Raw genomic sequence first — 23,257 nt, 5'->3', positions numbered from 1 at the left:
TGTTTACAATCAACTGTGTTGTTTACAATCAGATGCGTTGTTTACAATCAGATGTGTTGTTTACAATCAGATGTGTTGTTTACAATCAGCTGTGTTGTTTACAATCAGCCGTGTTGTTTACAATCAGATGTGTTGTTTACAATCAGATGTGTTGTTTACAATCAGATGTGTTGTTTACAATCAGATGTGTTGTTTACAATCAGATGTGTTGTTTACAATCAGCTGTGTTGTTTACAATCAACTGTGTTGTTTACAATCAGATGTGTTGTTTACAATCAGCCGTGTTGTTTACAATCAGCTGTGTTGTTTACAATCAGCTGTGTTGTTTACAATCAGCCGTGTTGTTTACAATCAGCCGTGTTGTTTACAATCAGCCGTGTTGTTTACAATCAGCTGTGTTGTTTACAATCAGATGTGTTGTTTACAATCAGCTGTGTTGTTTACACTCAGCTGTGTTGTTTACAATCAGCTGTGTTGTTTACAATCAGCTGTGTTGTTTACAATCACTTGTGTTGTTTACAATCAGCCGTGTTGTTTACAATCACTTGTGTTGTTTACAATCAGCTGTGTTGTTTACAATCACTTGTGTTGTTTACAATCAGCTGTGTTGTTTACAATCAGCTGTGTTGTTTACAATCAGCTGTGTTGTTTACAATCAGCTGTGTTGTTTACAATCAGCTGTGTTGTTTACAATCACTTGTGTTGTTTACAATCAGCCGTGTTGTTTACAATCACTTGTGTTGTTTACAATCAGCTGTGTTGTTTACAATCACGTGTGTTGTTTACAATCAGCTGTGTTGTTTACAATCACCTGTGTTGTTTACAATCAGCTGTGTTGTTTATAATCAGATGTGTTGTTTACAATCAGCCGTGTTGTTTACAATCAGCTGTGTTGTTTACAATCAGCCGTGTTGTTTACAATCAGCTGTGTTGTTTACAATCAGCTGTGTTGATTACAATCAGCCGTGTTGTTTACAATCAGCTGTGTTGTTTACAATCAGCTGTGTTGTTTACAATCAGCTGTGTTGATTACAATCAGCCGTGTTGTTTACAATCAGCTGTGTTGTTTACAATCAGCTGTGTTGATTACAATCAGCCGTGTTGTTTACAATCAGCTGTGTTGTTTACAATTAGTTGTGTTGTTTACAATCCCTGCTCTACTGCACGACGGGGGGCTACCGCTGGAGTGACCTCTTTATGTCAGTGTCAGGGGCGTAGCCCGACTTTACGGCTCACAAGTGGAATTTAACCCCCCCCCCTTTCCCCACCCACCCCCTTTCCCCACCCATTATGTAAGGTTTATATTTTTTAAACCTCTAACAATAGTTTTGTATATTTGTATATTTTTAAAAACAAAAATATGTCCAAGTGTAAGTAAAATACTGTAGGCATTAAATATTGTTGATTGCGAATATAAACTATATATGTATGCCGTGGCAATATATTTCGATAAAGACTACGCTTGCATATGCATAATATACATAAATCAGTGTATAATCGTATGGACGGCATAAATGACAATTCTATACGAGTGGAGGTTTGTCTACTAAACCAAATATGTAGTGGAAGTGATATGGGTAAAATTCACCAACTTAAAAACATTGTTGTGTGTTGTTATCCTGTGTTGTGTGTTGTTATCATATGTTGTGTGTTATGTGTTATTATGTGTTGTGTGTCACGTGTTGTGTTGTTATTATGTGTTGTGTGTCACGTGTTGTGTTGTTATGTGTTGTGTGTTATCATGTGCTGTGTTATCGTGTGTCGTGTATTGTTATGGTGTGTTGTGTGTTATGGGTTGTGTGTTGTTATCATGTGTTGTGTGTTTTTATCATGTGTTGTGTGTTGTTATCATGTGTTGTGTGTTGTTAGCATGTGTTGTGTGTTGTTATCGTGTGTTGTGTGTTGTTATCATGAGTTGTGTGTTGTTATCATGTGTTGTGTTCTGTTATCAGCTGGGTACAATTTGTTCTCCCCTTAACCCAGTCAAGCCGAACTCCGTTGAATCACGCTGTTTTTTATAGCGTGTACTCTAGGCCCGTTACCTTTTGATCCCGTCAATGTTTCACAATTTTAAATAGTGGGCGTCAACCAGAATGGGTGTTTCCCTCGCCCTTAGTAGTTAGCGATCAAATTATTCCTATCGGGAAAGTAGTAGTGTTTTTATGTAGGATACTAATCTTGTGATTATATCGGTGATAATTCATAAAAATTATATTGCCGTTTTATAAAAAAATTCAATTCGTACTCAATAGCTTGTGTAATGCCATTGGCGCGCGTAGTAATAGTTTTACAGTAAAGGTTACGATCAGGAGACAGTTGGATAATTAGATCTAGTAGAAGAATGTCGAATTAATTAGTATGGTGATTAGAATCTAAAATTTTACGTGGTCTTAAATTTCATTAAATTAATAGTCCACTTTGATGGAGAAAGCGATATAGATTTCCTTAATGACTTAAAGGCTACAACTGAGTAGGATATACACCTAAGGTCTAAATTATAAATAAAGTTGAACAAATGGTCTGTTTTTCTCTAAGATGATGGAATAATAATAATTTAAAAAATCACTACACAACTTACTTGAAACAGCAGCCTCCCCCAGTCCGTACGATGAAATCAAAGTCATCCAAGACGTCGCCCTAGGGCGTAAAGCCTGGGCTAATCTAACACACCACAGTCAATTAACATCGGAGATATGAAGGAAGAAATTGAAAAATTGCACACCAAATCCAGGTGCCAGGCCTTGAAAAAAAATCTGGCGTGTGCTGCAATATTAAACAGAAACCCCGATGTTTACACGGCGAAGGGAAAACTGCGCGCGCACACACACACACACACGTAAAAATCAGCTTGTTTCGATACACGAGCATCGGCACGATTACACGTCATTCGACTGTGTGGAGGGGGGAAAAAAATCGGGTAACTAGAGTTTACGAATACATCGTTTTATCCCCCCTTCACCTGTTACAGCATTCAGAATTTTTGGTCCGTTTTTTTTTCTCGAACAAATCTGTAGACGAAAACAAGTTGGTTCTCTCGCCATATGTTACGGCCGTCTGGCCCGCTACTCCCTGTGAAAAAGTGGGTGAGAATTTGTGTACCAGCGTCGCTCGTCGTCGTCTGCTCAACACGGAGTGGGGGGGGTTAGGTCACTGGGGGGAGGGGGGAGTGTCTAAGGCGTGAGTAGCTGCGTACAACAGTGGCCAGTCTGTTCTGGTCGTGAGAAGCCCGGCAGCCAAGTGACGCGGGGGTCACGTGAGAGTGATGGTAACAAACACCATCAGAGTCTTTGCCTCTGTGGTAGTAAAGTTAAACACTACAACAGACTGTGGTAGTAGTCTAAGGTTGTAAATTTAACACACGCCATGAGAGTATTTGGTAGTAAATTTAACAGTAGAGTTTAAGGTGGTACATTTAACAAACACCATACAAGTCTAAGGTAGTAAAGTTAACACACATCATGAGAGTCTATGGTAGTAAAGTTAACACACGTCATGAGAGTCTATGGTAGTAAAGTTAACACACATCATGAGAGTCTAAGGTAGTAAATTTAACACACATCTTGAGTCTAATGTAGTAAAGTTAACACCAGAAATTGCAAGGTGGTAAATTTATCAAACATCATGAGATTATATGGTAGTAAAATCAACAATCACCTTACTAGTCTGTGATAGTTACTGTATTGTTCTATAAGAGAAATGGTAACAAACAACATAATAAGAATATAACACTGGCTGTAACAAACACCATAAGTCTATCACTCGTATGGTGTTTATTACAGTTATTCTCATATCTCATAGAATCTAATGGTATTTGTTACGGTTGCTCTCATTCTTTAATGGTGTTCGTAACAATCTATGTAAAGCAGAATAAGAAGACACGGGCCATGGGAAATTTGGAAACTGCTGTGGTAACGAGGGTCGCCGTTACAAGTTTTAATGGCCTGGGGTCAACTTGGTTTGACTTCAGACACGGACAAAGGTCACCGTAACAAGTTTTCATGGCCTGGGGTCAACTACGTAACAACTTCAGGCACTGACAAGGGTCATTTGTTGACAGTGTTTCTTCCAGACTTTTTTCTCCGGGGGGGGGGGGCACTTGAAGTTTTCGCGGGGACGGGGGGGGGACGGGACATATTTTCTATATATAATCCATTTCGTTCGGGGGGTGGGGGGGGGTGGTAGACTTTCTTCGGCTCCGCCCCCCCCCCCCACCCCCCGAAGAGATGCCTGGAAGAAACAATGTTGGTAGCAAAAGCCACCTCACACAGTGGTCACTGTTACACAACTGCGCATCAAACTGATGTCATCATCAATTCTTTATTATACCCTTTAAACTTCGTCTCAAGCTTATTAATTTATTAACCCTAATACGGTTTAAACTAGATTCTATACTATTATCATTTCAATAATATAGATATCAATTCTTTATTATACCTTTTAAACTTCGAATCAAGGTCTAAAGCGTATTTATATTAATTTATTAAGCCTACTACAATGTAAACGATTTATCATTTCAATAAAATAGTATAGACTACCGCCAGACGATTACGATTAGCCCTTTACATGAATATCAAATGGACCAGCAAGCGTGGACGGTCAGAGATCCTAAACCTTGTACCAGTCACGGCTAAGCGCACCATCTTACGCGGTTGTTTGTCCGACCGCCATCTTGTTTGTTTACCGATCAACAGAACGAGACCGTCTCGTCGCGTCACCACAATACAGCCAGTCGATGTAGGTCAGACCGGCCTTGACCTATCGAGGCGGGAGCCGCGCGTAATAATTGCTCGTTTTGTTTGTTGTGTCGCCAGTGCGTGCCCTTACACAGCAGGTACACCGAATGACACCCCCCCCCCCCTTATAACTAGTCTACTCACGCCCAAAGTGTGTGGGGCAACTAATTACGTGTTGATTTTGCGCCAGTCGTTTAGCCAGATCTACGTAGCAGAAATTCGAATTGCTAGTAACACTAGCTACATTACAGGGCTCGATAATACAATTACAACAAACCAAACTGATACCCTAATCTTCATGGACACCTAACTTTAGCGTTAAAAGTCTAGTGAATGCATATGTCCCACAAATGGCGTCACACGGCTGTGGTGATAAGTGTCAGACATAGGCCTTATACGACCAGTGTTTCTTCCAAACTTTTTTCTCCGGCGGAGCACTTGATATTTTCGGGGGGGGGGGGGGGGGACGTCGACGACGACGACACTGTTTTCTATATAAATTCCATTTCGTTCAGTGGGGGTAGACTTTTTGTCGGAGCCCCCCCCCCTTTCCCCAAGAGATGCCTGGAATAAACACTGTATACGACGACGTGTGTGAGTAGGGTTAGTTGTGTTCAAGAAATACGACTTAAAAAATCAGCAAACGATTATAGGGCTGGTAAGTAGGTCACCAACCAGCACTACGGTTCAATAAAACCTGCATGAGCCATATAACTGGTTGGTGACCTACTTACCAGCCCTATAGTCGCTAGAGTAAACCTAGAGTTATGGTTATTTTAGGTTAAAGGCGTGGAGCACGCCTCACCAATCATATCGTGACGTCATGTATGGACGTCCTGTTAATCGGAGTGAACAGCTGGTCAGCTTTCTATGGCATGCAGGGTCTTTAAACCAGGAAGTGAAATGATGAGAAAAAAAACTAGAACGCGGACATCCTTTATTTACATTACAACACGTGTTGTATCGATGAGAGTAAACAAAGCCACGTGAACGAACCCGGATTTGCTTTACAATAGGCTAGAGAGATACAGACCTCACATCTATGGTGTAGGAAGTGACTAGAATTAAAATTGTTATTGTACATGACATGACGCCGTGGCCTAGCGAAAGAGCACTCGAATGCTTGCCCGAAAGTCTCGAGTTCGATTCAGTACAACGTCATGGAGTCCACCCAGCTCTGATGGGTAGCGAAGTAAAAGCGGCTGGGTATAGCGCTGGCCACTCTATCCCTGCTGACCACTCTATCCCTGCTGACCACACTACCCCTGCTGACCACACTATCCCTGCTGACCACACTACCCCTGCTGACCACACTATCCCTGCTGACCACACTACCCCTGCTGACCAAACTATCCCTGCTGACCACACTATCCCTGCTGACCACACAACCCCTGCTGACCACACTACCCCTGCTGGCCACAGTATCCCTTCATATGTAGGGGACACTAAGGACCGTTAGATTCGAAAAGGAAATTTGACTAATCTACATGATGGACCGGCATTGGTAGAGCGCAGGACTGGTAACCTCGAGTCCTGAGTTTGGATCCGGGGTTTGAGGCTGTACGACGTCTATAATCCCGAATAGCTTAAATGGCCCTCTGATTGACGTTAAGCGATGACTCTAATTCACCTGCTCTACATGTAAATGTATGTACTGTATAGGAATTGGTTCTGTACTTTGAACGTCTACATAAACAATGACCAATTATCACACAGAATTCTGACATCTCTCATGTCATTACAAATATTCAGTCCACACACACAACACACACAAATAAGCAAAAGTCACCAGGCGAAACGTAAATTAAACAGTCACGTTGTCGAGTAATTGCTCTTTGATACTGCTACACCATTTGTAACTCATTAAGTGATTAACACCATGGAAGCAAATAACACAAGAGAACAGTAGTTGTGCTTATAAAATACAGATGTATTTGTATAATTCAAGTAGTAACATACACAAGTCACAGTGAGGTTTTCCTCTACATTAATTAACACACACAAGGAGAAATGTTCATGATATACATGGCTCATACACAAAGATATGTTAAACTGACCACCTCCGTCCAACAGCATGTCACAACACATTGACCTGCCTGACCTAACAACTTGAGATCATACATTGACCATTACAACAGTTTAGTTGTTTCAATACACGCTTATGCCAAACATTACTAGTGTGGGAATCAAGAAATTAATTTTGATTTCATCTTAACCCTTTATTTACGGAATTATGTTCTGAATGAGATTTTTACTTAAACAATGTGTTACTATATTGCTTTTGGCACATTCAAAGCATATCTCGAAGGAAATTTCGTTTCATAAATTTTTAATGGCCCAAACAGATATTGGTACTTATAAGTACCGTCAGTAAACTAGGACATTTTTTTTTTCAAAATTTTTTTTTTTACAAAACAGGAACAAACGATACAATTTATTAACTAATAACATGGCAATCATTATAACAATCACTTTTTGTAATTTTCACACATAAATACAGCACAAAAGAATATTTTGAGTACAATTTTTACTGGATTTTCTATCGGAACACATCTTAGACCTCAAACACAGCAAAAATAGTCGACATGTCACCCTCAATCTTGTCTGTGGTCTTTCTGGTGTAGCAAAGGTTGCCGGAATGAACATGATTTTGCTGGAAGCTTCCAATAGCTAGTACAATGAGCCGCATTAACAAACAAAAGCCTAGTCATTCAGCACGCAACTACAAGTAATACTAGTATAATTATAGCCTACTAGAATATTATGACAAGTCTACACTACAGTGTAAAGTTCATAAATAGAAGTGAGCTCAATGTGTTTAGGATAGCCGTAGTGGCCTACTCCTTTCTGTTTACTGATTAAAATTTACCATATAGATCTATACTATATGCAGAAGTATGGACTATTACTAGCCTACATGTATACATTACGTAAATGCTAGTTGTTGTAGGCAAGACAGTTTAGTGCAGTAAATATAACTAACAAATTAAATCTTACAACTAGAACTAGGCTTTGGTATACAAATGAAGTAAACTAAACCTTGTAAACGAGCCTGCAACTGATATCTTTATTCTTGTTATTTTTTTACTACTAGAAATTAACATGTAATTACAATATTTCTTAGGTAAACCATATGCTAAACTTCTTATAAATGTGTAATTACCATTTTTTGAGTACATTTCGATAATTAATTATCAAGACAATATTTATGTAACTCCACATAAATAAATCTGCCATTTTCTAAAAATCCTAAAAAAAATGACCGTGTGCCCTGACGGTACTTATAAGTCCACTTGTAAACATCGATCTAATACAAAGACAATTTGATCAAAATTGTATAACTAGAAGTTAAATGCGTTTGCCTGACTATTGAAGTTGCCAATAAAAAATATTTGGGGTTGAAAACTTGAAAAATAAGGTAAAACAAAGGGAAATCAAGAACGTATGTGAGAAATGTACAGAAAAATTGTGAACTACCGATATAGCAAGACACTGAAAATGGCGCCACACCAGTAATTTTCAAAAAACATTGATACCTCATACTACCGGCGACTCAGGGGAGATAATACTATTAATTACTTCAATAATTTTTAAAATTCGTATTAAATTAAAAATAATACAGGCATTTAATTAAAGTGGTACTTATAAGTACCGTCAGTAGATAAAGGGTTAAAACCATACTTTAAAAAAAATTTCTCATCTCAACAGCAATTACTAGTTTAACCAAAACAGAATTATACAAAATTGATAAAAGTAAGATCAAATGACAAAGTCTGCATTGGATTGCTCAGAATACAAGTCCATTCAGTCAATACATCAACAGTGGGCTGAAATCACCTTCATGCCATACATTAAAATAACATCATCTTTATGCCATACATTAACATAACAGGTTGTAGTAGGGATAAACAATCCTTATCCAGTCATATGCAGTCAACATACAAGGTGGGATGGCCTCTCAAACAATATCCCAAATAGACATCCTCATAAGATGGGACGGATTAGTTCTAGAAAACCCCAAGATTGGGAAACAAAAGAAAGCCCAAACATCCCACGCGAGCAGAAACTCAAACACAACGTAACATAAACCTGGAGCTAACAGAGTACAGGCCAACAGATTTAGCTGTTGTAGTTGTACCCCAGTGCTAAGTGCATCTGATTGTAGTCCTGGTGCATGTACTGCTCCTGCTCTGGGTTGGATGGCTGTCCTAGTTCTATAGGAGCGTCCATCTGCTCCAGGTGTCGGTGCTGTCTCTCTAGAAAATCTGCATGGCCGTCCATGTGCTCCATCTCTTGGCCACCATGTCTGTCTAAGTGAGCCATTTGTCTGTCATCGAGGTGCTTGTTGTGGTCAATCTGACCACCAGCAAGACCATGTCTGTCTATATGTTCCAACTGTGTGTCGCAGTGACCTAGGTGTCTATGTTCTATATGCCTGCCCAGATGTTCCATATGTGCCTCAGCCTGCTCCGTGTGTGTCTCTCTCTGCTCCATACCCACATCTTTCTTTAGAAGAGTGCCCAGCATCATCTGGTCTTGTGTAGCAGGGGGACCACTCTCAATAGCCAGCCCACTGTGAGGGTTGTGAAAGGTAAGCTCCCTTGAGTGTTTGTTCTTCATGTGCCCATGCAGGGAGTTTTTATGGTTGAAAGCTTGAGAGCACAGTGTACACGAGTAGTGGCGGTCAGTGTTGTGGACCCGCATGTGGATGTTGAGGTTAGAGCGCAGAGAGCACCTCTTGCCACACACCTCGCACTGGTACGGCCTCTCCTGGGTGTGGGTCAGCAGGTGTTTGCGCAGCATGCCGTTGCTGCGAAAGCGCTTGGTGCATTTGTTGCAGGCGTAAGGCTTCTCCCCGGTGTGGGTCCTCATGTGCCTGTCCAGGTTGGACTTCCTGAGGTACCTCATGGGGCACTGGTCGCACACGTAGAGCTTCTCCTGGGCCTGCTGGCTGTGCAGCAGCATGTGGTCTTTGAGCTTAGACACCACCACCCCACACTCTGGGCACTGCTCCTTCTTCCCTTTCTTGTGGTAGATGAGATGCTTGTTCAGGTCCTCCTCCGTGGCAAACATGTTAGAGCAGAGCGTGCACTTCAAGATGTCGTTGGGGTGAGAGACCCTAAAGTGGCAGGTGCGGCTTGTCTTGTTGGGGAAAACCTCCCCGCACAGGGCGCACTTTATTTCATGGGTCAGCTGGTGCTTGGCCAGGTCAGCCCGGGACACAAACCTCTGGCCGCAGGGGTTGCACTTGAACCGCTGGGCTGATACGTGGACGTCCATGTGGTGCTGGCGGGAGGACAGGGAGGAAAAGGTCTCCTGGCACACACAGCAGCGGTAGGCAGATTCTCCTGTGTGCAGCATGGTGTGGATCTTCAGGCTGTCCATGCTGGACACCACCAGACCACACAGGTCACACTTCATCCTCTCTTTCTTGTTCTTCTTCCTCACATCCTTAGAAGAGTTGCGCCCGGCACCCGACGACTGCTTCCCTGATGTTATTGACTCCCCGTTATTCTCATGGTCTGAGGTCTTGTGTTTCTGCATGTGAACAATGAGATAGGCCTCATAAGGCTTGGTCTTCCCACACACCTGACAAGTATGCTTAGACTCTGCTGCCCTTCTGTGGTTGTAGAAGTCCAGCTGGGTTTTGAACTCCAGCTCACAGTAGTCACACCTCACAGTTTTCTCTGCCAAAAGTTTTCTAGATTTTACAGGAGGCTGCTGGTCGTCATCACCGTAATCATCATCCCTCTCTATCTTACAAACATCCTCCTCTGCTGCCTCGATGGGGATTTTCCTCTTCATTTTCTTCACTCTCTTGCCCGAGCTTCTCAGTCTCTCGCGATATTGTCCTTTACTTCCCACACTATCCCCTTCGTTCTCAACCTTCACATCTGTTTTCTTAATCCCCTTCTTCCTGTCAGGTAACTGTCTCAGTTGTCTGCCAGGTTTCCTTACAACTTCCTGCAACAAACCCTGGTCACTCTTGTGCCCACCCTCCCCATCAGGCTGTACAGGCATAGAATCTTCAGCCACATCTCCTGCCAGGCTAGTTGCAGCATTGCCTGCATCACCACCTGCAGGAAATGGCTGAAAGTCCCCATTAACCTGATGAGGCTCCTCCCACTTTTCATCATGGCAGTCAAACAACACCTTCACCTGGACTGTACTGCTAAACTTCACACACACTGGCTCCTTGTTATCAATGACATAAACAAGCACACCACTGGCTGACACAGCTTCATATAAATGATCCTTTCTCCCACAATCCTCCATAGCTGGGAAACTTTTGCTTAGGATACAATCCTGCTCCACACAACATAAATATTTGTATCATCCACAAGGCAAGATGGTGCTGTTTTAACATTACTCCATTCAAATTAATGCTTCACGGGAAAGCTTTTGTGGTATGTACAATACAAGGGCAATAATCCTTAGATGTACAATACAAGGGCAATAATCCATCTGCACTTGCATCCCTTGAGATCTGAAAATACAACAGGAACACTTGAAGGTAAAAAAAAAAGAAGAGTCGACCTAACATTATCTAACAAGATGCATTGTTCAGCTTACATAAGGGAGAGAACATCATTAACACAAATAAATAATAGACAAGTGTTCCTGTTGTATTTTAAAATTGAATGATTGATTTTTGTGATCAACTTATAGCACATCTAAACAAAGATTGAAAGGAGAAACAATCAAATAACACAATCACATTTAATCATTTAAAATTTACAAAAAAAATCCACCACAATCACACACACACAGATATTTGCATGCTCGCATCTTTTGGTACTTATAATCTTCACATTTCTAATCAATTAATCAAGGGATTAACATATAAATGATCTATTCTATTAACATGATCAGAGAGTATCCTAGAAGAGGCTTGAATTCATGGAGGAGCCAGTGGTAGGTGCCAGGTCTAGAGAGGTCACATTGATAGGAAATAGAACCTGTTTCATTGAGCCATCATCTGCCAACCTAACCGCTCCCATCATAGCATCACCATACAGGGACTTGGCCAGTAAACTATCAGCACTAAATCCTGGCTTTTCTTCTTGTTTGCCCAATGTCGCTTGTGTGAAGTGGTTATAGAACTGTTCTGCTTCAAGCCTACCAACACAACCAGGTCCGTTCTCATAGCCTTGGTGGGGGTCCTGGACTATTTGGTTAAGTCGGGGGTCAAGGTCATACCCAGGGTGTGTTTCCTGTTCTAGTGGGTTGAGGCTGAGGCCAGGCGGGAGTGTCTCAGGTTGCATGTCATACTGCAGGGGTCCATGAGCTTCTGGCCCAACACACACTGGTGTGGGCACCACCTGTGGGTGTCTGGACCGCAGGTGACCATCCAGAGAGCTCTTGTATTTGAAAGCCTGCGGGCAGTGGGGACAGGGGAACTGCTTGGTGTCGGAGTGGATGCGCATGTGGACGTTGAGGTTGCCAAGCTCCTTGAAGTTCTTGCCACACACCTCGCACTGGTAGGGCGTCAATGCTGAATGCCTGCGCAGGTGCTTGCGGAGCACCCCGCAGTCAGCAAATGTCCTGGTGCACTGTGGACACTGGTAAGGCTTGTCCATGCTGTGGATGCTTAAATGTCTCTGAAAAGAGGATCTGTTGGAGAACTTCCTGGGGCACTTGTCGCACACAAACATCTCACTCTCATCAATGTCCGCCTTGGACTTGTGGGTGATAACATGTTTCTCCAGCCTGGAGAATAATTTCCCGCAGGTCGGGCACTGCTTCTTCTTGTAGGTTTGGTGCTTCTTCATGTGGACAGAGAGCTCCTCCTGAGAGGAGAACATGCTGCTGCACTGAGAACACCTGAGGATGTCGCTCTGGTGGAATGTCTTGTAGTGCTCCGTCCGGCTGGTTTTATTGGGGAAAGTCTGGCCACACAGGTGGCACTTGACCTCCATCAGGGCCAGCTTGTGCTTGGCCAGCGCCCCCCTGCTGGCAAACAGCTTGTCACAACACTTGCAGCGTATCATCCCCCCAGACTTGTGGGTGGTCATGTGATTGTTCAGGGTGCCAGACTCTACAAACTGTTTACCGCAGGTGCAACACTGGTATAGGTATTCCTCGGTGTGGAACATCAGATGTTTCTTTAAAGCAAACATGTTCTTGACGTCGGCCCCACACACATCACACGTACAAGCCTCAGCGTGGTTTTCACCCCGCACAGTGTGGCACACCTTGGTGTGGGCTTGGAGAAAAGCTTTGAAGGGGAACTGCTTTAGACAGACCAGACACCTGTAGGATTCTGTTCTGGGAGTTTTTTTGTGGTTGTAGAAGTCTTGCTGGTTTTGGAAAACTTTCAGACAAAACTGACATGTAACCTCATAGGCTACCTGTAGCTTGGCGCTACACTTTGCTTCATCCAGCCCTCCATCTCTGTCACTAGCTGACAACACACTGGGAGACTTTTTTCTTCGTTTCTTCACAGAATGCCCATCATTTTTCAATTTGTTATAACTAGTTTTCACAGATTTGATGTCATTTCTTTTACTATTCTCACAATTACTTTCTCTGGACTGGTCGGGATCTACAACTGTAGTTGTACCTCTACCAATTAATATATCAGCTTCCTTGTTGGGGCTTCCAACTTTTTTGTTTTCTTTCAATAAAATATCCATCAAGCTAGTACCAGGAGGTGAGTGTAAAACCAGGTCTGTAGCCATCTCATCTCTTCCTCCATTCACAGGTTCTAAGTCTCTGAAAGATTCGGTCTCCATGTCGTCATCATTCTCCAGCTTCAGCAAGTGACCTGCTGCTGGGTCATGCTGGACAGAAGAATCCCTGCCCAGCCCCAGACAACCAAGACTTGTCAGTGACACCTTAAGCTGAATCTTGTTGCTGAAGGTGTAGGTATAGAAGGTTTCATCTACTGTGATGTACAGGGTGCCACATGCTGGTTCCTTCATGTAAACCATTTCATTGTTCTCACAAAACGCCATTTTACAGAAACTGTTTCTTTAATTTTGCTTCAATAGAATATAATACAGACTTCCTTATTAAACAATCCATCCATAGCATTATCTCCCTTAATTACTACTGTCAGACCAGATAATGCATTATCTCCCATAATCAGAATATTACTTTTCAATTGTCAAATCACCAACACATCTTAACAATACACACAATTTTTGTGTGAATAAGGGGACTTAATAGAGCCATAAAGGCAGACAGAGTTGTCCCATCAACACTTGACTCTCAACAGTGAGGAGCATCTGAAAATACAACATGAGCACTTGAGAAACACCACCTACATGGGAGCTTTAAGACAATGTTTTCTACACTTCTAACACTTCCAGACACAGGGTGTGCAGATGGCAACTTGCTACCACACACCTACATGGGTCACTGACATACCATAAGTAACATACCATTCAGATAGCACAACCCTTGCAACTACACATCACTGTTACAACAACAATATAGTACATGAACATTTATTTAACATTACATCAATGGATGATGATACAAGAAGCAACTGTGAAGATAACAGTAAAAAAATCATCTAATTGGAAGTGTATCTTGTTGCTACTGAACATAGTAGACATCAGCTGACTGGAAGTCTAAATATCTTGTCTCCATAGGGTCCATGTAGTGGGCAGCCTTCATGTGCTCCTGTAGGGCAGCCTTGTAGAGAAAACTCTCCCCACACTCCTGGCACTGCACACTGCCCCTGGTGCAGTCCTTGTGCACCTGCATGTGTATGCGCAGGTTCCCCATCTGCGAGCAGGCCTTCCCACAGATCTGACAAACAAACGGCTTCTCCTGCGTGTGGATGACCATATGCCTGTTGAGCCCGCCACTTCTGGCAAACCTTTTAGGACACTCCATGCAGGCGTAAGGTTTCTCTTCAGAGTGGGTCAGCAGGTGTCTCTGAAAAGAGAGCTTCTGCTTGAACTGCTTGGGGCATTGGTCGCACACGTACAACTTCCCCTCCTCTTCTCTGTGGCTATGTGATAACATATGTTTGTCTATCCTGATGACCATGATGCCACATATAGTGCACTGAGTCCTAGTCCTCTGTCTGTGGTACTTGAGATGGGCCTCCAGATCTTTGCTGCACGAGTACATCTTCCCACACACCTCACACTTGAGGATGTCGTCCTTGTGGGCTATTTTATAATGAAAGGTCCTGCTGGTCTTGTTGAGAAACACTTTATCACAAATGTTACACTTAAACTCGTGAGTTAGCTGGTGCTTGGAGAGCTCAGAGCGAGAGAGGAAATTGATATTGCAGATTTTACACTGCACGGTGCCAGCTTTGACGTGGGTGGTCATGTGATTCTTGTGCATGGCTATAGAGTGAGACTTCTCCCCACAGACGCAACACTTGTAAGCGTTCTCATCTGTGTGCAGCATCATGTGCGTTTTAAGTATTGGAATGTTGGACATTGCCAGGCCACAGATCTCACACTTGATATTCTTCTCACCCTCCACGCTGCTCCCCTTGTCTTCTTCCATCGAAGATTTTTTATGTTTGCGCATGTGCACCATGAGATGTGCTTTGAATGGGACAACCTTACTGCAGTGCTTGCACTGAAAGGACGACCTCCTGGCTTTTCTGTGGTCAAAAAAATGCTGCTGGCTCCTGAAAGTTGCCTTGCAATATTCACAGCTCACTTCTTTTTCCTGTTCAAGTTTTCTCAGCTTGCCTTTTTTCTCCTGTTTGTCAGCGCTGTCCTGGGCCTCTGTGTCAGAACTGCTTGACTCCATCTCCATATCACTAAGGTGTATGTCTTCGTCTACAGCATCAGGCTCCTCTAGATGTGGCTCAGCCTGATCTGGGATCTTCAAGGAATTATCTTCCTTGGGTTTAAATGATCTCGTTACTCTAGTTTCCAATGGAATTTTATTTCTAACCGTAGTCTTACGAGAGAGACGTTTTGTGGCACATTCAAGTTGGGGTGAATTATCTGCCTCATCACTCAAAGCATTCGGTGTTTCTATCTTTAAACATTCACTGAGTTGAGTGTCAACCACCACAGGCTCACTGAGAGCTATAGAAAAACACTGCTCAATGGACTGGTCATCATGTACCTCACCAAGCTTCTCTTCACATGGCTGAGTGACTGAAACACTGTTGCCATCTTCATGTGTGTACACAACTGAGACAGCCTTGTCATAGTGGATGTTCACTTTGATATGCTGGTGGAACCTTTGAATCAAGACAAGCTCATTGTCCAGGGTCAGGTAGACAGTTCCTGATGCTGATACAGTTTCAAATGTATGGCTGTTGTCTTCAGAAGCCATTTTTTTGTCTACATCAACTTCAACTGCAATTTAATCAATGAAACACTGCTTTTATAAAACACTGTAACATTAACCTACACATTTTTTTCACTACTCAACTTTTCACCCGAATGTTTAGGTAACAATGTTCTGGAATTTTAAAAAGTTGAAGCCATGGCTCATTGATCGGACAGATCAAAACTTGTTGGAAAAAAATAATTTTGTGACTAAGCTCTAAGGAATAATGACGCAGCTTGAATACAAAAATGTTCTTGCTTGCAGCCAAGACATCTGAAAAACAACAGGAGCACTGGTTGATTGTGCATCAGTCGGCAGCAAAAGTAATCAAGCACCAAAAATAAAATAAAAATACTGACATTTGAACTTAGATTCATTCTTCCACTTCACAAAAATAAAAGCATGGAACACATATCAAAGTTTAATTACTACAGTAGTTGTACTAGTTTTACAGTGAGAAGTTTAGGCTATGGTACATCAATTTATTAAATTGTCATTTGTAATGTCTCTAGGACCTAAATTATTTAATATAACCAGAACAACACGAAGTATATACATAACAAAAACAGAAGGGAACTAAGTAGATGCTTGTAAAAAGACAATGGATGGTGTTGGAAATGTTATAATAATTATAGGAGTAAATAAATAAAAATTAAGTGATGCTGTTAAAATACTAACACAAAATTACGAGATGTTATACAGCAGATTTTTACCCCACCATCAAGAAAAGCCAGAAACCAGACTTAGGAGACAGCAAATGTTATATCGTTTGATGACAACAAGACCCCCCTCAATTTTAAAATACAATTATTCAAAAAAAAAAAAGTAATATGGTTCTCATTATTATGTTTAGCAAATTTAAAATAAATTGGACTCTTCTTAAGTTCATTTTTCTTTATTAAGTTAGTAAGGTCAGAACCCCTCCCTTTTTGTGGCAGTAGATCGATCCCATATGTGGTTTTCAGCTTTTTAAAGCAAACAAATAATGGCATCAATAAAATGCGTTTGTCATCTTGAATAATGAAAACTGAAATTCTGATGCAAATTTTTCACTTTTTGATTAGAACTTACCATTCTTCTTTCAAAGCTCTTTTCAGTCCTTTCCCATATTTGTACTGGTACATTCCTATAACAGTAATAAAATTTGAAGTGTTAGTATTACATCTTTAATCTGGTTTAGTGATCTATTTTAGCTTACATTCCTATAACAGTAATATATTTTGAAGTGTTAGTATGACAATCTGGTTTAGTGATCTATTTTAATTATATTCCTATAACAGTAATATATTTTGAAGTGTTAATATGACATCTTTTAATCTGGTTTATGGTATGATTCCTGTGTGTTTTTGTTATTAGTGAGACTTAAACATTAAGTCAGTTACTTGATTCTTTTTAGTCCCTAAATGAGCTTGTTAAGTTAACTTGTAGATGTAATGGATAGATATTACTTAGACTCTAGTTTTATCTGCCAGAAAGATGTAGAAATTGATTAAACTACAGTTAGTCAAACGTTAGTCATGGGACATGAAGGAACAGAAGGAAATTTTTCAATTTCATTTTAAAGGGGCCTGTCAATAATTCAATTAGACCTACTCTAGTTAGGTAGCTTATAAATATATATAGCTATAGTATTAGTGAAAGTGGTAACAATGAGCCTATCGAGTTAGCAGGCCTAGTATAGGTCTATTTATAAATGGAATTAACAAAGATGTAGTCATAGTGAGTTAAGTGAGACAGGCTACTAAATTACTAATATTAGTTTACTACTTGAGAATTTAGGGGATTTAATTTAGGGCCATTTCTTCTACTCTAAGTTAAGTCAGTTCAGTTCAGGGAAAACTCCATTTTAGCGTATTTTATTCGCCGCTTCACGTTCACCACCGCTTGAGTGTATTTTATTATAAACACAACCAAAACACACAAAAATGTTAGGAAAACATTGGGATTAGAATCATTAGAGGATAGATATAGATCTACTTAATATTTTTCATGAATTTTTTAATCAGAGAAGGTAAAAAAATATTATAAATAGGCCTAAGCATTAATGGACACCAGCGAGTTGACGAGAATCCTTCCATAATGTTGTTGACATGGAATAAAAACGTGTTTTTTTAGATTTAGGACCGTAAAAATAATAAAAAATACAAACTTAAGCCTAAAATTAATTTAGAAATTTTATATTTTTAGAATAAATGCTTTAACAGTTACAAATCCAGAGAACTTGAAAATATTTTGTTGAGTTTAAGGCTACATTTCTATTTATTTTCATCAAGCCTAAGTTATAACCCGATGTTTCACTTTCGTAAGACAAACATTGATTGGCTGTACAGGAACTCCTTGATCGCTTTCTGACATCCCCACCTTCTAGTTTTTTGTTTACAAAACTTTGCAGATCAAGTTTTTAAATAACAATGCAAATTTAAACCCCATGACCTAGTTTTTCGTTTTTTAGCTTACAATGTGTACAATAAAATTTATGGCAGCCTATCGAATAGCAGGATGCCATTGTTTATGTCGACATTACACGTGAAAACCAAATTGTTTTTGCTTTTTTTTTTAATTTAGTTACTGGAAATATTAAAAACATCAAATACATCCAATCTTTAGTAAAGTCCAAAAAAAACCAGACAGACAGAATTTTATAACCTTATTAATTGTAACTAAGCCGTGCATGATTTTAAATTAATTAATTGGCCTCTCAAATACCTTTGAGACTTTTCTTGCTTGTGTCCATTAGGCCTACAGTTTCAATTAAATAGCGAGTGATCGTCAGCGTGAGAAAAATCCCTACATAGTTACATAGTCAAGGGTTCACAGTGAGTTCACCATGGCTATCTTAACTGACATGAACATATTTCTTTAAGAAAAAAAAAAGTTAAATCTAAATCTCAATAAATAGATCTAGTTTAGTACACATTCAATCTTCCAAAATTTGGATTTTTCTCAAGTTTTGACAAAAAAAAATTTAAAAACTAAACCAAAAAATCATAAAGAAATATGCCGAGTGATTTCCTAACGTTTTTGTGCGTTTTGGTTGTGTTTATAATAAAATACACTTAACTGGAGGTGAACATGAAGCAGAGAATAAAATAAAATAGATCTAGAATCTAGTATTTTGAAAATATGCTAAAATGCGGTTTTACAGTCAGTTTCAATAGGATTTATTTTACCGCAGGTCAGTCAGAGGAACAAAGTGTCAAAGTTGAAAGTAGATTTGATTAATTAATAAACTTTAAACCTGTAGTGTGTACTACCAGACAATACTCTGTACTACAGTGTACTTACTACTTACTAACTGGGGCTTGTGTGTGTAACTGTAACAAAACTGACTACTGTACACCAGGTGGAATCTGCCGTGTGAGGTGTTGAGGGCTGAGTGACTGAACTGTGTCACTCACAACAACAGATCACAAGTACTGAAACTGTATAAGTCTAGTTGTATTATTTAGCTTTACAGGTAGATCTATTGATTTCTAGATTCTAGATCTAACACTCATGCTACTTCTGTAAAGTGTAGCGTAGCTTAACACAGACAAACAGTACACACTAACATTAATCTGATCGGTAGGCCTAATGATTGTCTTTATTTCTGTTTCAATGTTTGATCAGGAATTTACAATTTCCGTTTTGAAGTACGTTTTCATATCTTTTCCGGTTCAACTTTTGCACACGCTATTTTCTTCTAGGCTGGGGGTGGGGGGGGGGGGGTACTTATCAGGCCTAGAGACCGAACCAGTTAAATATATTTTTATGCAGTTCTTTTATTTTTGGCAAAGCAAGTAAAATAAATTAAAATGAACCACACTAGCTAGATCTATATGTGGGTCGACAATCGACATTATAAAAAATGTTCAATTTTAAGCCCACTCCAATCGTCATAAAACAGTAAGCCTCCCTTCCCCCCCCCCCCCCCATGTCATTATACTTCAGTCAACTTCCTCCATATTTAATAGCAACTAGTCTAGATATATTATTTTAAAAAAAACATTAATTTCCAAAATGTACACCTAGTCACCATCCATCCCCCCCCCCCCCTTCCTTGAATAAAAAAGGAAGTAATAGTAACTATGTAGTCCTATCTTTATTTCAAAATTCAATATCGTTTTATTCTGGATGTAGAGGTGTTGGGGGGGGGGGGGCTATTTAATTTTTTTTCAGGCTATAAAATAATATATGCATTTTTGGGCTGAACTTCGACCTCTACGTTTAATATGTATGAAAATGAGTTCTATATTGTCGAAAGGGATCGTCCACAAACGATGCCACGATTTTTACCTCCCCTCCGTCACAAATAGCCAGACCTAGAATAATGTGGTCACACCTCAGCCAAGAGTAGCCCCCCCCCCCCCCTCCCCTCAAAATTGCATTTGAATTAATTTTGTTTTCCCTTTTATTGACTGAATTTGGTCAACATATCGTATTTCAATCAATTTCTATTGCAATTTGTTAAAACAGTTTCCAAAAACCCGAAATAATGGTTACAATTCAGTTTCTAACATTACTTTTTTTAAATGCATAAATGTGACGTCACATTATCTGTCATTTCAAAAAGTTTGGGGCTTCTTTCATGGTTGATGAAAAGCTGGACGATGTGACGAGCCAAACTGTTCTGTCCTCGCTTGTTACTTCCTATGGTCTCCACTATTCATTTTCATCACTCTTTAGTTTTTTACTTCATTTAATTAGAATGGATAAATAGATCTACCCAGTAGCGTACGCAGGGGGGGAGCAGGGGGAGCGGCCGCTCCCCCTCTGGCCATTTTCAGCAAAGTGGCGCCTTTTTGGAAACTTTTTAAACTCAAAGTTTTAAACAATGATATTTGTTAAAAAAATATTTTTGGTCGACACATCTATGTAAATCACAAGATTTCTTTTCATGAGCAATTAAGCATTATTGTACTAGTCTAGTAGTGTCTACGTTTACAACACGTATTAACAGCTGCATCAGTTTGCCATTCTAAAAATAACCAGTATGAGGCATTGCAATGTTTAAAAAACCTCTACGGGTAGTACCACTTGGCAAGAGGGGTGTTAAGTTTAAGGCAACTGTATAATGTATTTGCTTACGAATAATTGAATTAGAAAATGTTATACATAAAACTGCACACATAATTACTGTATATATATATACAGTTTGAATCGTGTGACTAATTTGTAAAAAATTACAATACAGAAACAAATACAACTGATGTGGCACCTCTATTTAAATTTACTTACGAGCAAACTCCGTAGTGGTGTGGACATTTTGACAAGGTCAAAACGTCATCACGATGAAGTAGTAGTATTCTTACAGTTTGGGCCATAGTGATTACGATTACAAATTATATGAAACAGTTACAACCCCCTCCCCCCATGGACCCCTCTGTAAAAAAAAAAATGTCATAATACTACTGCTAATTATTTAAATCTATTTCTGTAATATATATTTGTGTAATATATATGTATGTTTAGAACAGTCATCTAAAAACTGACGCTATGTTCACTCTGAGTTGGTTATCTCTCTCCCCCCCCCCCCCCCCCCCCCCCCCCACACACACACCTCACCACCACAATTGTGTAGAGCGACATTAATGTCACACCTAGGTATACACTGGGTTGGATAATTGACAGTGGTGAATGAAGGTGAACCCACCCCCCACCCCCAACCCACCCCTAACTGATCTGTTAAGTACATGTAGAAAAACGCGTAACGATGTACCAAAGTACCATGCCACCAGAAAATTAGCTTTTTAAACGTAAAACTCTGTGAATATTGTTTTTGCAATTATCAGTAAAAAGGGGTGTGATCAATACAGTGATCTAACCCATACCTATTACTATGTCAAAAATGATCTTTAACGAACTCAAAGAAGCAGTAGTTAATTAAAATATATGATCTGAACTAAAAGACCAATATTTAGTTAAATGTAGGATGTTATTCCAAATGTTTTTCTATTATTTCGAAAAGCGTGTTTTTATACCAACTCTGATTTTAAAAACTTTCATTATGCTGTAATACTTTAGCATTTATGATGACGAAATATTAAATTCTGATTATAGACAAAAACATTTTGTAAACACGAATAGTGTTAAACAATTACAATATAATCTAAAGTAAGTATTTATTTTTTTGACATTTATAATTAAATGTGTAGATAAATACATATTAATAATACGAGAGTGATTATTTCCCCTTTTTCACTTGTCATAAATAATTTCACAGGCATTATTATGTATGAATTTTTTTTTCGAAGAATTACAAAACAGAATGTGTTACGACCTGTTACGTTCATTGTTTTTGGTTGTAGTGTGTGTATATTTTGTTTTGTTTAGATTGATACAATTTTTCTTTTGTCGGCCTACATTGTGTGTTTTTTCTTATTTCTTCAGAGTGCTACTTTCAATTTATTTTACATCATAGCGAAGTAATGACATACATCTAGTGATTATATATATATATATATATATATATATATATATATATATATATATATATATATATATATATATATATATATATATATATATATATATATATTTATATATATATATATATATATATAATACACGTATATAGAAAGTGTTAAAAATTCGGCGCCTTTTTTTGCTCTTTTCGCTCCCCCTACAACGAAAACCTGGATACGCCTCTGGATCTACCTACCTTTCCACAGTCATTTTATTTCGAAGCATGCATTTTTTATAGTAATTTAAAAAAAAATGTTTCCATTTAACTTATTACTAATATTACAAAGTAAAAAATAATTAAAATATATTATACAAATGCTTAAATGCTATAAATGTTGTTTTGACCATAGAAACTATAAATGATTTAGCTTAGTGATGCGCTGAAAATGTATTTAAAGAAATGTCTCAGAAACTTCTCAGTTGAGCAGTCAATGTTACAAAATTACAAAGGAATATGAACATGCCATTTTGTGCTGAAATAAAATATTCTGAAGTTATTAAATTTAACAGAAGAGGTGCTGAACTGCAGTTGTAATACTTCTCTTTTATTATCTGAAATGGTTTTGTAAAAACATACAATTTCCTTCTATATATTTTGCTATTTATTTTTGGCGTCCCCTTGTGACACATCTGAGTATGATATCACACTTCCTCTACACATATCTTTACATAGGTCTATAGCCCAAACCCTTGGTAGTATAGGGTCATTTATTGACACCCCCTAAATCCTTTTCAGCTCAGGTTAAAAGTGTGTAGCATATTACTACTATTAGATATACTTTCTCTTCTGTCTGACATTCTATGACATTTGACTGGTA

General features: G+C 39.4%; 2 protein-coding genes and 1 long non-coding RNA gene across 5 annotated transcripts in view; all 3 read right to left on the bottom strand.

Moving 5' to 3' along the window:
- The window catches only part of LOC131953932 (uncharacterized), a 48,261-nt gene extending 45,195 nt beyond the window's left edge, over positions 1-3,066 (bottom strand). Inside the window, exon 1 of the long non-coding RNA XR_009388705.1 lies at positions 2,579-3,066. This is a non-coding gene — a long non-coding RNA (uncharacterized LOC131953932). The remainder of the gene's footprint in view (positions 1-2,578) is intronic.
- A 3,584-nt stretch (positions 3,067-6,650) lies between these two features.
- On the bottom strand, positions 6,651-19,599 carry LOC131953903 (zinc finger protein 37-like). Of its 3 annotated transcripts, none has more exons than XM_059317342.1 (3): positions 19,547-19,599; positions 17,067-17,121; positions 6,651-11,220 (listed from the first exon to the last, which is right to left on the bottom strand). In XM_059317342.1, the coding sequence occupies exon 3, from the start codon at positions 11,007-11,009 to the stop codon at positions 8,853-8,855; it is 2,157 nt and encodes a 718-aa protein (XP_059173325.1). In that variant the 5' UTR covers positions 11,010-11,220; positions 17,067-17,121; positions 19,547-19,599; the 3' UTR covers positions 6,651-8,852. The 3 variants fall into 3 exon arrangements, with proteins under 3 accessions (XP_059173325.1, XP_059173322.1, XP_059173323.1); XM_059317339.1 differs by lacking the exon at positions 19,547-19,599 and adding an exon at positions 19,281-19,527; XM_059317340.1 differs by lacking the exon at positions 19,547-19,599 and adding an exon at positions 19,288-19,527.
- Positions 11,219-14,281, bottom strand: LOC131953904 (zinc finger protein draculin-like). The gene has a single exon (XM_059317343.1). It carries the CDS (start codon positions 13,688-13,690, stop codon positions 11,615-11,617), a length of 2,076 nt encoding a protein of 691 aa, XP_059173326.1. The 5' UTR covers positions 13,691-14,281; the 3' UTR covers positions 11,219-11,614.
- Positions 19,600-23,257: the final 3,658 nt, after the last annotated feature.

This window comes from Physella acuta, unplaced genomic scaffold (assembly GCF_028476545.2).
Source record: "Physella acuta isolate Inbredline_101_S28 unplaced genomic scaffold, ASM2847654v3 ptg000964l, whole genome shotgun sequence".
Lineage (NCBI taxonomy): Eukaryota > Metazoa > Mollusca > Gastropoda > Physidae > Physella > Physella acuta.
This window is presented reverse-complemented; position numbering and strand designations above follow the sequence as displayed.

Excerpts from the sequence above, each read along its gene's own strand:
- LOC131953903 (XM_059317342.1), bottom strand. The coding sequence starts at position 11,009 with ATGGAGGATTGTGGGAGAAAGGATCATTTATATGAAGCTGTGTCAGCC.
- LOC131953904 (XM_059317343.1), bottom strand. The coding sequence starts at position 13,690 with ATGGCGTTTTGTGAGAACAATGAAATGGTTTACATGAAGGAACCAGCA.